Raw genomic sequence first — 18,523 nt, 5'->3', positions numbered from 1 at the left:
GACTTCTTCATTCTTCACTGTGATCTTACATTCTGCTATGGTTCTGGACATTGGTAGCCATTTTATTTTCTTGCAATTTGTGCTCCATTGCTTCTTCTCTTTCACTCGCTACTTTAGCCAAAATCTTTTGCAGAGTCGGCGATAAGAATGGTTTCATTCGCGTATCTTGTGCTATTAAAATTTTAACCTCCAACAAATAATCCAGGTAGGTCTTCAATCTCTCTGGGAATATCTTGGCTACACAAATTGAATCAAACTATGGAGAAAAAAAACACCCTTCTCTGACCCCTCTCTTAATCTTCACAAAAAATACTTAGATCGTTCTCAACATTTACGGCTGCAGTTTGTTCATGATAAAGATTTCTTATCACTCTAAGGTTCTTGCCATCAAGGTCAAGAGACTCCAACATGTGCATCAGCTCTTCATGTTTTATCTAATCAAAGGCCTATGACTCTTTCTGATAGCATATACACCATAAAGATAGCATTCTCATTGCTCTATATTCCACTCTAACCACACAGAGAGCTGAAACATCTGGCTTTATCTTCCTGGCCTCATTCATCAGTACTTGAAGAACGGTCTTAGTCATGTGACTCATCAGACCTATAATGTGATGGGGTTCAGATTAAATTCCTCCGGGATTTTGAGAAAGTGCAATAAATATCGAGTTACTTAGGTTTCCTGGGTTTCTCTTGTGTCGTAAACTTCATTAAAGATGAGAGTCAGTTTGTCGATTCCAAAGTTTTCTAAACTTCTAATTTGTTCGGTGACTATTTCATCCGAGCCTAAACACCTGGTTCAAGGAGCATTCAAGGTGATAGGACGAGAAATCAGATTCCAAAACACCGTTCAACAAGCTATGACCTAAGCCTGGCTGTCAACTGTGGAACTGACCATGTACATGCAATTTGGACCATCAGAATAAATCAGAGGAAGTTGAAAAAACACAGGGACATTAAAGAGACAAGATCATGAACGATTCAGTACAGAGAACTCAAATAAGGGAAAATTCAAAGTGGAAATTCAACTCCGTTTCAAACGTCTTGAAGGCCAAGGAAATCCCTCAACGACATGAACGTTCAATGCATCAGGGTTGGAATCATCAAAAAGTATCATTCCAATTAAAAAATAGCGAAAGAAACAAAAATGGATGACCTGGAGTATTGGATTGGTTGGAGGACAGCAGAAAAGTAAAACAAATCAATCAATGGGAATGTTAGGAATTGGATAAAGGGATCCAATAAAAATGTGTTGAACAGAAGGAAAAATGGATTCATAAAAAAAACGTGAAGGAATAGAAAAATGTAAAAACAAATCTGCCGGTGATTTCTCGGCCCCCGTGTGACATGATTTCCGGTGGAAAGCAGCTTGGCATTGGTCGCCAGCACGGTCTTCCGGCATTTTGTGTGCTCACCCATTGCTGGGGAACCCACCGTGGGGGGGGGGGGGGGGGGGGGGGGGGGTGCAGAAAATGCCACCCAGAGACTTAAGAACAATGTACAAAGACATGAGGGAAATCACAAGAAAAGTCCAGCAGCTGAACCAAGGGGAAACATGGGAGAGTTATCATGCAAAGGGGCCAAGAGCTTTCAAGGTGGACTGGATAAACACAAGACTTATTTGACGACAGCAGACAAGAAGAAAAGCCAACAATTTTAAAAAATGAATGGTCAAGAGATCATGAAAGGTTTGGATCAATACATTACCCTTACGTTAAACGTGGGCATAGTAAATGTGGAATAGTGGCAGTTCCTGAAGTGATAACGGTCTTTCAGAGTTGTAATATGCCACTTCATATTGCAGAGTGGGGGTTGGGGGGTTGGGGGGGGGGGGGGGGGGGGAGGGAGAGAAAAGCAACAATGTCACCGCGCTAACACTGTTTATCAATATCAAAATACAACAAGTTTCAGGCTCTTAAGAGCAATGGGAATGAAAATCAGGCGGTTTCCATATCAGGCAGCCGATCTATGCCGGTTTTATACCCAGCACTGAAGCTGAAAATCTAACCATTTGTTTTTACAAGCCTGCTGAATAATACCGAGACACACAAGCTGCGATGGGTCAGGAATTATCAGGTGCCAGAAAATATCCAGTTGAACTCTGCCAAACTTGGAAGCATGAAATCCCACTGGATTACATTCTGAGCATCTCCTTACACTCTGCAGTATCTGTGGTCAGGAATCACAGGAACATACAATCTTCATCCAGGCATGCAATTGTCATATAGGCAGACACTCATCTCGCATAACAAAATAAAATACAATAAGAAGGAACCTGGTTCTGGTTTTGATGTGATAAAGTGCTGCTGAGTAAACGATTAAGCAGATGCGGGCGAGGAGGTGACAACGCCATAAAAAAGCCCACCGTTGGCAGTGCAACCCAGGGATCAAGAAGGGCCTGTCTTTCTAATTGGGGGAGGGAGGATACTGGGGCAGGGTGGAAACTACCCCTCCCCCATGTGTGGACGGGTTCCAATCCAGCTGCTATTGGTAGGGCCTGAGACTATTCCACTAGAGCAGGAAAGGCAGATTTAATGGAGATTTTTACAATTATGGAATGGCTTTGAATAAGGAAAGATAGTTGGGGAGTCAGTAACAATGGGTCACCAATTTAAAACTAAGTGAGTGGGAAGTGAGAGATTAGGAGAAGCTTTACGTAGAGCACTGTTCTGAGTACACTGCAAGCATCTTCCAAAGGAAGCAGAGAAAGATGTAGACTAACGTGGAGAGATGGACAGTGGAATTAGTTTTAAGATTGTTCCAGCAAAGAGTCGGCACAGACATGACGGTGACTTTCTATGCTGTAAATGTATATGGTTCAATGGTAAGTTCCTCCTCAAATGGGAACTAGCGAGTGTATTCAGTTAGGTACACAACTGTCTATTCTGAAGCCATGGTTGAACTATAGCTCACACAGATCAGATGACGGTACCCCCTCTCTGATGAAGAGTGGTTAACATCATCTAACTCAACAAGAGGCGGCTAAAAGTTCTCTTGGCCCCTAACCAGGTTCCATGGATCTGAATTTGAAAGGCAGCCAGGGCAATCACAACCCAAGCCACAGCAAATAAGTGATAGGTGCATGCCACAGAACTGTTGTAATATTTTAATTTCTAACTAGCGCAAGCTTAACATGAATGGAAATACCACACTGGCACAGCAAGGGAGGTAGGGTTAAGCACGCTGTCTGGCAGACTAAGGGGCTTTGTACTATACACAATATATTGGAGCCACACTTACTTGATTGAAGTCTGCACAAGGCTACCGCTACAACAACGCAATTCAAATTCCCAGCAGTCTCGTCTCTCGGTGTGAAGAATTGACACACAGCAAACACACAGACACATTCACACTCAAATGCACCCATGTACCACAAGCATTCATTCACTCACTCACCTCCCTTTGCTCAAACACAAAGAAAAGTAAGAGTGTGTGCCCCTCCCTCCCACACACATATTCTTCTTCAGTTAGTCACGCGTTGATCAAATTTCAACTGTCCTGGTTTTTATGGACTCTTGCCATCCCCAAATTGAACACAGTGATGCTAAGACATTATGGCTGACTCTTCAATGGGTGGCCTTGTCTTTACAACGCGTTAACTTGTGGTGGGTTTGATAAATTAGCACCCATTCTTCTGGTGTCTTCAGATTTGTGATCTCCTCACTCACATCAGCCAGAAGGCCCTAAAACATAAAGAATATCTCAGTGTGAGTGGAGGAAGATTCCAACTTCAAGATTCTTCTAATTACCTTAAAATTGCTCATGGGGGAAACAATGTTTTGATTTATTGAGAAACCTTCCTACAGGCCCAGAGCCCGCAGTCCAGGTGGTACCAAAGATTGAAAGGAGTAGAAAGGAAGTAGAATTACAAAGTAAATACTACATGCTAAAAAGTGTGAGTTTAAAACGTCTAGATGTGTTGTAGAAGGTTGGGATGACTGTGGAAGACAAATTTGAAGTACTAGGAAAAATTAGATATGATAGGAGGCAATGAGGCTTGATTTAAACCAGTGAAGTTGCTGAAAGCAGCTACAACGTGTGGACCAGTAGTTGAAAGGGGTAATGTCAAAGAAGAAACGGTCAAAACAGTATCAATAAAATACAAGAAAGGCTCTAAGGAGAAGAGAGGCAGGGGTTGGAAGTTGGACACAAAAATAGAGACAACTGTCAGATGACAAGTACTTTATTATGCCTTGTTCAAAAGATTCTCCCTACCCTCAGACAGGCATAATCACGTTCTGAAGAAGCTAAGAAGACTTTGGCAGAAATGGTGTGACTTACAAGCATTTATCACACTACAGACATGTGAGAGTGCCATTTAAGATCAGAGGAGACAACGAGACTGAGACATTTAAGAGTTGACAGAGGGAAATAACAATACTTGGAAGACTTGTTATGAACACGAAGAAACAGAATCGTTAAAAACAAAAGGCCGTGATTTTCCCACCGACGACAATGCGCCAATCACGTTGCATCATTGAAAAGGCCTAAAATGGACTTTGCGCCAGGTGCAAAACTGTGCGCGAGTCACCCTGCCCACTGGGCGTGATCCAGGTAATGACCCATGAGGCTCATTTAAATATGCGCGACTTATTTGAAGTCGCATTCGGCCCGGCTCCCAGGGCGACATCCATGCATCGATTAGTGCTGGTCTCCACAAGCGAAGACCAAGGGTGAAGGCCACTCCAGGAGTCTTGGAGGCCACTGGATCCCCCCGGGCAGTTGGGGACAGGGTAGATCAGTACCCTGATACACCCCCGTAGTGCTAGGGTACTTGGGGCACTGCCTGGGTGCCAATTTGGCACTGCCACTGATTCGGGTCTGTGTTGGTCTTGCCCATGAAAGGAGTGTGAGCAGGGTGTTATGAAAGTGGGGAGGTCCTTAGTGATGCCATAGCAGGGTGTGCTCACTTGGGGGAGGGTTTATGCCCATGTCTGCAGGGAGTGGCATTGTCCGTGAGTGGGGGGGGTGAACCTTAAAGTTTACTATGAGATCAGGGTAATTTGCGAAATGGCGCCCTGATCTCCGAGGATCTAGCCTCGCTGCACCACCGACAATGCTCACACCTTCCCTGCATCCCCGACAATGCTGACCTCCCCTGCACCCTCGACAATGCTGACCTCCCCTGCACCCTCGACACTGCTGACCTCCCCTGCATCCCCGACAATGCTGACCTCCCCTGCACCCTCGACACTGCTGACCTCCCCTGCACCCTCGACACTGCTGACCTCCCCTGCATCCCCGACAATGCTGACCTCCCCTGCACCCTCGACACTGCTGACCTCCCCTGCACCCTCGACACTGCTGACCTCCCCTGCACCCTCGACACTGCTGACCTCCCCTGCACCCTCGACACTGCTGACCTCCCCTGCACCCTCGACAATGTTTACACCCCCCATTCCAGGACAATTCTCGCCACCCCGCACCCTTGAGGTAGCGGTAGAGCTAGGAAGACAAAGCACATTGAGGATCACTGAGGGCACCGGGAAGAGAGGGGAGTGGGTGGCACAATGGGGACAGTGGGGAATTGTTACACACAATGAACACCCTCTGTTACTTTCTTCCACAATGCAGATCGACCTCCAAACACTTGGACTTTCTCCAAGCTCTCCCCATAGCCCTCACCCAACCTCCAGCCTTGGACATGTCCCCGGAGCTGTTTCCCATCCACTGGGTGTTCGGATATTGGCTGCTGCGCGTGGGGTGTTACCTGTCACAGTGCCCAGGCATCAAAGATGCTCACCTTCTCCCACACCCAACACTGCTCACAGCCCCCCCTGCACCTCAGACAATGCTCACCCCCCCACACCCCAACAATTCGCAACCCCCCCCGTCCCCCCGTCCCCCGCACCCCCGCACCCCCGACAAGGCTCACTCTCCCCGAATCCCTGACAAGGCTCATGGTACGTTCTGGTGCTTGGCCGGACGGAATCAGTGCAATAGAGAATGTCTAGTTCGTGACTAGTTAAATGGTTATTGTCAAACAATAATGTGGGTTAGATAACAATAGGAAAACTGTCAAAGTCTACTAATTATAAATTATTATGATACAATGATCAATTATACAATTATCGAAGAGCTACTACAATTGCGACTATCCACCCCGACGACTATCTCCAGGCTCCCCAAGGTAAGTGTCACATGGTTATTCTTTATTGACGTCTGCTGGTTGGAGGTTGTATCTATTAATATTGACATGATTGCTTATGTATATAATCACATCCCCTTTCCTCTGGAAATGAATAACATTTACATACATTATTTAAATTCAATATAGAGTACATATGATTATGCATAATACTTCAATTATTTATATGTTCAATGTCCATCACAAGTTCAATCTGTCTGGCTTTCTTCTGTGGCTTGTTGATCTTCTAAGCATTGGTTGAACTTGTGAGTTTGATTGGTTTTCAACTGTTGTTGAAGATGGTTCTTACTGTATTTCTGTGTTTTGTACATCTTCAGCTTGTTCGGTTTCTTTGTGCTGAGGTAGCATTTCTTCAGTTTGTCCTGAGATTGCTTTCAACATCATCCTGTGGTTCTGAAACAAGGGATTGCTCAACCTTCACCAATGCTCTCTTCGTAGAACATGTCCTTCATCGGCGACAATGATGTATGACTGAGGACCTGATGGTTGTATTACTTCAACCATCCACGTCCATCAAGATCTTCTACTCTGACTGTGTTAGTCTTTGCTAGTGGTTGCAGACATCTTGTAGATCTATCATAAACTTCATCTCTCTCCTTTTTTGAAATGTGAGCTTCTTCGCAAGCTTCTGAACAGTTGGTTCCTGTGAAATATATGGTAAGGTTGTTCTGAGTTGTCGATTCATTAACAATTGTGAAGGTGATAAATGTATTAATCAATGGTGCCGCTCTATAGCTAAGTAACGCAAGATATGGATCTTCCAGACTCTCCATTGCTTTTTCAAGTAGCTACTTCACAATGTGAACACCTTTTTCAGCCTTCCCACTGGATTGCAGATAAAGAAGACGAGAAGTAATGTGTCAAAAATGATACCTCGTGCAAACTCTGTCCATTCAGGACTGCTGAAACATGGGCCATTGTCGTTCATGACAATGTGTGGTATTCCATGATGAGCAAATATGTCCTTAGTATGTTTGATGACACACCTGGCTGATGTGTTGGCTGGTTGTACCACTTCCGGCTAGTCGATCACTAACAGGTATTCTTTTCCTACCAGATAGAAAAGATCCAGGTTGGGTGGATTGGCCATGATAAATTGCCCTCAGTGTCCAAAATTCTATGATAAAGTCCAAATTCCAAGATTCCCACTTTGTGCCACGGAATTGTTATCATTTCACCCATTTGCAATAGTTCTTTTTGTTGTTTATACTGAAATTTATGACAAGTTGCACAGTTTTCTATCATGATCTTGATTGATGCCTGGCCAGTATAGCGTATCTCTAGCTCTTTGTTTACAGTTTTCTTTGCCTCAGTGCCCCTCATGAATTTTCTGTCGAATCGTTGATCTTAGAGATTGTGGTATGACAATCCCGTTTTGCCGGAGTGAAAAACCATTGGCAGCACTTAACTCAGCTCAAATATTGTCATATTTGGATCAGGATCCTTTTGGCCACCTCTCACTGAGATTTTATGATCCATTGTAGCATTTCATCCTTCTTGGTTTCTTCTTTGATCAATTTTAATTTCTCATTGGACCAGGAAGTGTTTCTGTGAGAAGATTTAATGCACTTGCACAACCGCATCCATACGTTGTTCTTCCATCATATCCGTAGCTCATGAGAGTGCATCAGCTACTATGATATGTTTTCCTGGAGTGTAAATGAGATCAAAGTCGTACCTCTGTAACTTCTTCGTCATACGTTGTATTCTTGGTGACGTCTCACTTAGATTTTTCTTTATTATCGCTACAAGTGGTCTGTGATCTGTTTCAGCTAAGAATGTTGGTAGGCCATATACGTAATTATGGAATTTTTCTAAACCATTGATCAAGCCTAAGCATTCTTTTTCTATTTCAGCAAATCTACGCTCTGTGTCAGTCAATGACCTAGAAGCATATGCAATCCGAAACCAATTTTCATCAATGCCTTGCTGCAATAACCCAGCTCCAAACCCACCTTTTGATATTTTTGTCTTCTTTGTGGGGTCAAAAAATGTCAGCACTGGAGCTGCTGTTAATGCTTCCTTTAGCACTCGCCACTCTTGCTCATGTCTTTCACACCATAGGAAAATAGTATCCTTTTTGATTATTTCCAGCAAGCATGTCGCTTTTGCTCATAAATTAAATTAGGAATAAATTTACCTCGGCACGGTAGCACAGCACCAGGATCCCAGGTTTGATTCCCACTTGGGTCACTGTCAGTGCGGAGTCTGCACTTTCTCCTCGTGTCTGCATGGGTTTCCTCCAGGTGCTCCAGTTTCCTCCCACAAGTCCTGAAAGATGTGCTGCTAGGTAATTGGGACATTCTGAATTCTCCCTCTTGTGTACCAGAACAGGCGCCGGGGCGTGACGACTAGGGGCTTTTCACAGTAACTTCATTGCAGTGTTAATGTAAGGCTACTTGTGACAATGATAAAGATTATTATTATTACAAAATTTATCATACCTTGCTTCTAGGCGCTGGTTTAGCTCACAAGGCTAAATCGCTGGCTTTTAAAGCAGACCAAGCAGGCCAGTAGCACGGTTCGATTCCCGTACCAGCCTCCCCGGATAGGCGCCGGAATGTGGCGACTAGGGGCTTTTCACAGTAACTTCATTGAAGCCTACTCGTGACAATAAGCGATTTTCATTTCATTTTCTTGAGGGCTCCTTTTTTGTCTGTTGGACGTGGCATGTTTAATATCGCCGTTATCTTCTCCTGGTCTGGTTGTGCACCTCGAGCAGACAGCTCGTCTCCAAAGAATGTAAATTCTGCAACACCCCACTGGCATCTTGCTTTATTTAACCTGAGACCATACTTTTTTATGGCTCTCAACACTTCGATAAGCCTTTCGTCGTGCTCTTCTTTTGTTGAACCCCAAACAATGATATTGTCTACGTGCACTCTAATGCCTGGAACTCCTTCTACAACGTGTTCCATCGCCCTAAGGAAAATTTCAAAAGCTGAAATAATACCAAACAGCATTCTGAGAAAACAGTATGGCCCATATGGAGTATATATGGTGCACAGCTTTGTGCTCTCCTCATCCAACTCGAGTTGCCAAAAACCCTGCGATGCATCTAGTTTGCTAAAGCATGTCGCTCCTGACATCGCACACGTAATCATTTCTCATTTTGGAATTGGATAATGTTTTCGCTTTATATTTAAATTGAGGTCTTCAGGAACCATGCAAATTCTCAAGTCATTGTTACATTTCTTCATGCAAACCATGGAATTCACCCAATCCATTGGTTCTTCAATTCGTTTGATCACTCCCAGTCATCCTTTTCAGTTCATCTTTTAGTCGATCCTTTAATAGTGCTGGTACGCGCCTTGGTGCATGTATGACTGGTTGCGCATTCTCTTTCAGTTGGATCCGATAAGTGAATCGAGAAACTCGGAATCCTTGAAATATTTCTGGAAACAGTTTAATTATTGAATCCACTAATGTATTTTGCGTGGTTAAAGCACAGTCAGCACTGTATACACTTTTTACCAATGTGAGTACTTCACAGGCTTCCACTCCCAGTAGTGATTCACGCTCGGCCTCTATAATGGAAAACTTCACTTTATTCATCCTTATTCTTCACACTGACCTCTAGTTCGCATACTCCTAGAGTGTTAATTCCTTCAAAAATACCGTTTCTTTTCAAAACTTGCGGTTTAATTTTTGTTTCTTGCATATCTGATAAACTGAGAAGATTTGCTCTCGCTCCCGTGTCAAGTTTAACATTGACTAATATTTTATTAATCATTAGAGGAACTGTCAAGTTATCTCTATGAACAATTGTATTTGCATTGGTATAACTGCAAACCCGCTTTGAAGACTTTTCAGCTTGCATCCGGTTATAATGTTTATCTTCACTAGATATAACATCAATAAAAAATATCTTCTAGATTGTTCTCTTCAACCATGTTGATTGATTTTTGTACTTCTGATATTTTTATTCAAAAAACATTGTTTTGCAAAGTACCCGTACCAGCCTCCCCGGACAGGCGCCGGAATGTGGCGACTAGGGGCTTTTCACAGTAACTTCATTGAAGCCTACTCGTGACAATAAGCGATTTTCATTTTTCAAGTTATTCTTGTCTTTGCATTTAGAAACTTTCCGAATTGAATGCTGGATAATGCCTTTGCAAATGCTTGTTGCCGCATTGTTTGTACAAAATGGGGGTATCAGATATTTGTTTAAAATGGTCACCTCTGTTGGGACTACGTTTTACCTTCGGATGTGTCACAACATTAATGCTGTTGGCTGCATCTCTGATCATTGTGCCATAACTCTTTAAGTTAGGGGTGCTAATCTGCTGTGCAGCTAGCTCGCTGGCATGACAAATTTTAATGGCCTCATGGGCAGCACGGTAGCATAGTGGTTAGCATAAATGCTTCACAGCTCCAGGGTCCCAGGTTCGATTCCCGGCTGGGTCACTGTCTGTGCGGAGTCTGCACGTCCTCCCCGTGTCTGCGTGGGTTTCCTCCGGGTGCTCCGGTTTCCTCCCACAGTCCAAAGATGTGCGGGTTAGGTGGATTGGCCATGCTAAATTGCCCGTAGTGTCCTAAAAAGTAAGGTTAAGGGGGGGGATTGTTGGGTTACGGGTATAGGGTGGATACGTGGGTTTGAGTAGGGTGATCATGGCTCGGCACAACATCGAGGGACGAAGGGCTTGTTCTGTGCTGTACTGTTCTATGTTCTATGTTCTATGTTCATCGAGCTGGAGTTCATTCTCCCTCAACAATCTCTCCCAACCTTGTCATTGTTAATACCGAACACAATCTGATTTCTGATGACGGACGCTTGCAAAGTTGGAAAGTTACATGCCTGAGCCTTTAACCTCAAATCTGTTTAGAAGCTGTTGAACGATTCATCTGTCTGTTGTGCACACGTTCGAAAAACCTACTGATCAAAGGTTTTTATTTGGTGTACAGTGTCGATCAAATTTTTTCACGACTTCGTCAAAATTATTTCCCTCAGCTTCATTATCAAATGTGAAGGTGTTAAAGATTTCTATCGCCTGTGGACTTGCTACGGTGAGCAGCAACGCTATTCACCGTTCATCGGGCTATGCCTGAAGGCTAGAGCCTCCACATAGAATGTGAATTGCCGTTTAAAAGCGTGCCAATTTTCATCCACACTACCAGTGACCCGAAGCTCGTGTGGTGTCTTCAAACCTTCCATGATTGACTTCGATGACTAGTAATGCATTGCGTTATATTCTGTCAGTCCGCTTCATGGTTAATGGAAATCTTTTGCTTCTTTCTTCTCGGTTATCTTCATCCTTGGTCTTTTTAGATCTTCAGACCCAAGCCTGGTACCATATTACGTTCTGGTGCTTGGCTGGACGGAATCAGTGCACTAGGGAATGTCTAGTTCGTGACCAGTTAAATGTTTATTGTTAAGCAGTAACATGGGTTAGATAACAATAAGAAAATTACTATGATACAACTGCAACAATCCTCTACCATGACTAGGGGATTTTCACAGTAACTGAATTGCAGTGTTAATGTAAGCCTACTTGTGACAATAATAAAGATTATTGTTATCTCCAGATTTCCCGTGATAACAGTGTCACATGGTTGTTCTTTACTGCCACCTGCTGATTGGAGGTCATATCTATTAATATTTACATGATTGCTTATGCATACCAACACAGCTCACACCCCCGCATCCCGGACAAGGCTCACCCTCCTCGCACCCTCGACAACGTTCACCCTCCCCGAACCCCCAACAAGGCTCACCCGCACCATACCCTTGAAAATGATCACCTTCCCCGCACTCTCAACAATGCTCGCACCGCTCCGCATACGTAACAATGGTCACCCTCCCAGCCCCCCTACAATGCTCACCCTCCCCGCCCACTACAATGCTCACAACGCCCGGCACCCCCCACAATGCTCACCGTTCCCGCACTCTTTCAATGCTCACCCCACCCACATACGTGACAATGCTCACCCCGTACCGACAATGCTCACCCCGCACCGACAATGCTCACCCCGCACCGACAATGCTCACCCCGCACCGACAATGCTCACCCCGCACCGACAATGATCACCCCGCACCGGCAATGCTCACCCCGTACCGGCAATGCTCACCCCGCACCGACAATGCTCACCCCGTACCGACAATGCTCACCCTGCACCGACAATGCTCACCCCGTACCGACAATGCTCACCACGCACCGACAATGCTCACCCCGTACCGACAATGCTCACCACGCACCGACAATGCTCACCCCGTACCGACAATGCTCACCCCGTACCGACAATGCTCACCCCGTACCGACAATGCTCACCCCGTACCGACAATGCTCACCACGCACCGACAATGCTCACCCCGCACCGACAATGCTCACCCCGCACCGACAATGCTCACCCCGTACCGACAATGCTCACCCCGTACCGACAATGCTCACCCCTCACCGACAATGCTCACCCCGCACCGACAATGCTCACCCCGTACCGACAATGCTCACCCCTCACCGACAATGCTCACCCCGCATCGACAATGCTCACCCCGTACCGACAATGCTCACCCCGCACCGACAATGCTCACCCCGTACCGACAATGCTCACCCCTCACCGACAATGCTCACCCCGCACCGACAATGCTCACCCCGTACCGACAATGCTCACCCCGCACCGACAATGCTCACCCCGCATCGACAATGCTCACCCCGCACCGACAATGCTCACCCCGTACCGACAATGCTCACCCCGTACCGACAATGCTCACCCCGCACCGACAATGCTCACCCCGCACCGACAATGCTCACCCCGCACCGACAATGCTCACCCCGTACCGACAATGCTCACCCCGCACCGACAATGCTTACCACGCCCCATAGGACTGGTTTTGCTCACTGGGCTAATCGCTGGCTTTTAAAGCAGACCAAGCAGGCCAGCAGCACGGTTCGATTCCCGTACCAGCCTCCCCGGACAGGCGGCGGAATGTGGCGACTAGGGGCTTTTCACAGTAACTTCATTGAAGCCTACTCGTGACAAAAAGCGAATTTCATTTCATTTCATAAGTGACAATGCTGACTCCGCTCTGCATACGGGACAATGCCGACCCCGCTCTGCACCCCGACAATGCTCACCCCGCCCCGCATATGTGACAATGCTGACTCTCCTCGCTTCCTCGACAAGGCTCATCCACCCCCCTAAACCAGGCTCACTTCCCTCCGCATGCGTGACAATGCTCACCCCCTCCCCCCCGCACCCTCAACAATGCTCATCCCCCCCGGACCCTCGGCAATGCTCAACCCCCCCACACGTTCGACAAAGCTCACCTCCCCCCGCACTCCCAACAATGCTCAGCTCCCCACACCCCCCGACAATGCTGACCCCCCCGCGTCTTCGACAATGCTGACCCCTCCGCACCCTCGACAATGCTCAACACCCCCCGCACCCTCGACAATGCTCAGCTCCCCGCACTCCCAACAATGCTCAGCTCCCCACACCCCCCGACAATGCTGACCCCCCCGCGTCTTCGACAATGCTGACCCCTCCGCACCCTCGACAATGCTCAGCTCCCCGCACTCCCGACAATGTTCACCCTCCCCGCATCACAGATAATGCTCCCCCCGCACCTCCGACAATACACACCCCTCCCATCCCCCTCGCACTCCCAACAATGTTCACCCTCCCCGCACCCCCGACAATGCTCACCCCTCCCACCCTCCCCGCACCCCCGAAAATGCTCACCCCTCCACCCCCCCCACACTCCAAACAATGTTCACCCTCCCCACACCCCCAAAAATGTGCACCCCTCTCACCTCCTCCGCACTCCCAACAATGTTCACCCTCTCCGCACCCCCGACAATCCTCACCCCCCTCCCACTGCACTCCCAACAATGCTCACACGGCTCCCACAATTCCCCACCCCTATCCGCCCTGCTTCTTAGTCCGGCTGATGTGGGAACACAGTCAACGTGATCGAGGGTGTGAAGACTGCAGGCAAAGTTGGGCATGCTGTGCATTTCCAGGGGTGGGGTGAAGGGTGAGCATTGTCGGAGGTGGGGGGGTGAGCATTGTTGGGTCTGGATAGGGTAAGATTGAACATTATCAAGGGTAGGGAGGCTGAGCATTGTTGGGTGTCAGGTGATTTAGCATTGTCAGGGGTGGGGAGTGAGCATTGTCGGGGGTGGGGAGTGAGCATTGTCGGGGGTGGGGAGTGAGCATTGTCGGGGGTGGGGAGTGAGCATTGTCGGGGGTGGGGAGTGAGCATTGTCGGGGGTGGGGAGTGAGCATTGTCGGGGGTGGGGAGTGAGCATTGTCGGGGGTGGGGAGTGAGCATTGTCGGGGGTAGGGTGTTAGCATTGTCAGGGATGAGGGGGGTGTTAGCATTGTCAGGAATGGGGGGGGTGTTAGCATTGTCAGGGAGGGGGGGGTGTTAGCATTGTCAGGGATGGGGGGGTGTTAGCATTGTCAGGGATGGGGGTTGGTTAGCATTGTCAGGGATGGGGGTTGGTTAGCATTGTCAGGGAGGGGGGTGTTAGCATTGTCAGGGATGAGGGGGGTGTTAGCATTGTCAGGGATGGGGGTTGGTTAGCATTGTCAGGGATGGGGGTTGGTTAGCATTGTCAGGGATGGGGGTTGGTTAGCATTGTCAGGGATGGGGGGTGTTAGCATTGTCAGGGATGGGGGTTGGTTAGCATTGTCAGGGATGGGGGTTGGTTAGCATTGTCAGGGATGGGGGGTGTTAGCATTGTCAGGGGTGGGAGGGGGGTGTCAGCATTGTCAGGAATGGGGGGGTGTTAGCATTGTCAGGTGGGGGGGTGTTAGCATTGTCAGGTATGGGAGGGGGGTGTCGGCATTGTCAGGAATGGGGGGGTAGTAGCATTGTCAGTGATGTGGGGTGTTAGCATTGTCAGGGATGGGGGGGTGTTAGCATTGTCAGGGATGGGGGTTGGTTAGCATCGTCAGGGATGGGGGTTGGTTAGCATTGTCAGGGATGGGGGTTGGTTAGGATTGTCAGGGATGGGAGTTGGTTAGCATTGTCAGGGATGGGGGTTGGTTAGCATTGTCAGGGATGGGAGTTGGTTAGCATTGTCAGGGATGGGAGTTGGTTAGCATTGTCAGGGATGGGGGGTGTTAGCATTGTCAGGGATGGGGGTTGGTTAGCATCGTCAGGGATGGGGGTTGGTTAGCATTGTCAGGGATGGGGGTTGGTTAGGATTGTCAGGGATGGGAGTTGGTTAGCATTGTCAGGGATGGGGGTTGGTTAGCATTGTCAGGGATGGGAGTTGGTTAGCATTGTCAGGGATGGGGGTTGGCTAGCATTGTCAGGGATGGGGGGTGTTAGCATTGTCAGGGATGGGGGGGTGTTAGCATTGTCAGGGGTGGGGGTTGGTTAGCATTGTCAGGGATGGGGGTTGGTTAGCATTGTCAGGGATGGGGGGGTGTTAGCATTGTCAGGGATGGGGGGGGTGTTAGCATTGTCAGGGATGGGGGGGTGTTAGCATTGTCAGGGATGGGGGTTGGTTAGCATTGTCAGGGATGGGGGTTGGTTAGCATTGTCAGGGATGGGGGGTGTTAGCATTGTCAGGGGTGGGTGGGGGGTGTCAGCATTGTCAGGAATGGGGGGGTGTTAGCATTGTCAGTGATGTGGGGTGTTAGCATTGTCAGTGATGGGGGGGGTGTTAGCATTGTCAGGGATGGGAGGGGGGTGTCAGCATTGTCAGGGATGGGGGTTGGTTAGCATTGTCAGGGATGGGGGTTGGTTAGCATTGTCAGGGATGGGGGTTGGTTAGCATTGTCAGGGATGGGGGTTGGTTAGCATTGTCAGGGATGGGGGTTGGTTAGCATTGTCAGGGATGGGGGTTGGTTAGCATTGTCAGGGATGGGGGTTGGTTAGCATCGTCAGGGATGGGGGTTGGTTAGCATCGTCAGGGATGGGAGTTGGTTAGCATCGTCAGGGATGGGAGGAGGGTGTTCGCATTGTCAGGGGTGGTGGTGAGCATTCCCAGGCATGCAGTGGATGAACATTGTCGGGGGACAGTGGGTGTTTGGGTGGGATGCTGAGTTTTCTCAGGGTAAGTGGGGGAATGTGCATTATTGAGGGTTCTCGGAGATTGGCTGAGCTGTGTCAGCATTGCCGTGGGCGCTGCAGTGTTTTGACACTGATCTATTGTCTACCTTTTCCCCGCTAAGAATAACTCCAAGTAGATCAGTCTAAAAAACAATACAAGTATCTGGACTAATGGCCCAAATATATGTTTACAGGTCCTGGTGGGAGCATCAGGGTTGAGCCATTTCAGAGATATCGGGAGTTCCTGGTTCTGAGGTAAATCAGTCTCCTGGTACTATGGATGTCATTGCATCTATCGATAGCAGCGAATGTCTCTGCTCTCACTGCTATTGGGATCAGGAGAACTGGGCTTTTACCAGTGAGAATGTCCTGGGAGAGGTTTCAGGCACAAAGAAGACGACTAGTCATCCCACATCTATTACACTTGTCTGAATGTTACATGTGTACAGATCACAGCGGAAAATTACATACATACAAAGTGTCGAAATATATAAATAATGCACTGAGACCACATACATATTACACTGTGATATTATGCATATACATATATGAGACTCCATGAGATTTTAAACAAACAAACGTGTTCACACATTAATTGTGATATAGAAGCGCACGTGATGGTAAACATTTTACATGCATTATTATACACATGCATATTACATACATGACACTACACATGTACACTTGACATGTACGATACCATGTGGACACTTTGAGATAGAAGAGGAGATCCATTCTGTTTCCTATCACAAAAAAACTACATTATTTTACAATACACATAATATCACAATCACGTGTTACACATGATGTAATGCGTGCATTAAAATATGACACGGATACACAGGACACACGTACTGTGACACACAAATACAAACACAAATGTATACGTGCGTACGTGAAACTGGTTTATCCATGTGACAAACTTACCAGTAATTAGTTAATGTCTGAACAACCTTCTGTTTCCTGGGGAAGAGAGGAGTGTTATTTTAATAAACATTGGAATGACAAATGCCTTGCTACCCAAACCACATCAGTGTTGAACATCTCTAACCATATCATCTCCAAGAGCTGGTAATGATCAAATCCTCCATCTTATTTGATTATGACATTTGAACAGCCAGGTGAGTATGGCGGTGTATAATCATGACACGGTTGTCTGGCAGTGCGGCACTGTGAGATGTTACCCTTTCATCTCCAAATACTGAGTAGATAAGCAAGCAAGACCTAAATTTGTTGCTCATCCCTAGTTACGCCTGAAAAAGTGGCAGAGCTGCCTTCTTGACCTACTGCAGTCCATGTGGTGTAGGTACACCCACAGCTGTTAGGGAGGGAATTCCAGGATTTTGACCCAGCGACAGTGAAGGAACGGCGATAGATTTTTTTTCTCTCCCTACAGATATGCCAGACTTGCCGTGATTTTCCAGCATTTTCTCTGTGGTTTCAGGTTCCAGCATCCGCAGTAATTTGCTTTTATTAAGGATCGGTGATATATTTCAAGTCAGGTGGTGTTCCCGTGCGTCTTCTGCCCTTGCCCTTTAAGTGGTAGTTGGCATGGGTTTGGAAGGTGCTGTCGAAGGAACCTTGATGAGTTTCAGCAGAATATCTTATGCACTGCTGCCACTTTGTGGCAGTGGTGGAGGGAATGTGTGTTTAAGCTGTTGGATCGGGTGGTGATCAGGCGGGCTGATTTGTCCTGGATGATGTCAAACTTCTTCAGTGATTTGAAAATAATTTTTCCAATTAAGCGGCAATTTAGCATGGCCAATCGACCTACCCTGCACACCTTTGGGTTGTGGGGTGAGACCCACGACGACACGGGAAGAATGTGCAAATCCACACGGACAGTGACCTGGGGCCGGGATCAAACCACAGCTTTGTCGCAGTGAGACAGCAGTGCTAGCCACTGCACCACTGCGCTGCCCGAGCTTCTTCAGTGTTGTTGGAACTGCACTCATCCAGTCAAGTTGAGAATATGCTATTACACTCCTGGCTTGTACCTTCTAGATAGTGGACAGGCTTTGGGGAATCAGGATTCTCTCTAAAGAATTCCCAGCCTCTGGCCTGCTCTTGTAACCCCACAGTATTTATATGGCTAGTTCAGTCCAGTTTCTGGTCAATGGTAACCCCTAGAATGTTGATTGGGGGGAATCCAACAATGGTAATGCCATTGAATGTCAAGGAGCGATGGTTAGATTCTCTCCTATTGAAGATGATAATTGGCACTTGGAAGGCATGAATATTGTTTGAGACTTATCAGGAAACAACTGAGTGCTATCCAGGTCTTGCTGCACGCAGGAACGAATTGCTAAAGTGTTGTGAATGGTACTGAACACTGTGCAATCATCAACAAGCATCCCCACTTCTGACCT

At 47.2% G+C, this 18,523-nt stretch overlaps 1 protein-coding gene across 3 annotated transcripts in view; it reads right to left on the bottom strand.

The window, feature by feature from the left end:
- Positions 1–3,091: 3,091 nt before the first annotated feature.
- sned1 (sushi, nidogen and EGF-like domains 1) overlaps positions 3,092–18,523 on the bottom strand; it is a 191,727-nt gene continuing 176,295 nt past the window's right edge. Inside the window, exons 27-28 of one of the 3 annotated variants that reach the window (XM_038815009.1) lie at positions 17,082–17,117; positions 3,092–3,683 (exon numbers count right to left, since the gene is read on the bottom strand). In XM_038815009.1, the coding sequence (XP_038670937.1) occupies positions 17,092–17,117 (26 nt within the window). In that variant the 3' untranslated portion in view covers positions 3,092–3,683; positions 17,082–17,091. Of the gene's footprint in view, positions 3,684–15,973; positions 16,898–17,081; positions 17,118–18,523 lie in introns of those variants that run through there. The other 2 variants (XM_038815010.1, XM_038815011.1) reach the window with 2 other exon arrangements.

Source organism: Scyliorhinus canicula, chromosome 13 (assembly GCF_902713615.1).
Source record: "Scyliorhinus canicula chromosome 13, sScyCan1.1, whole genome shotgun sequence".
Classification (NCBI taxonomy): Eukaryota; Metazoa; Chordata; class Chondrichthyes; order Carcharhiniformes; family Scyliorhinidae; genus Scyliorhinus; species Scyliorhinus canicula.
This window is presented reverse-complemented; position numbering and strand designations above follow the sequence as displayed.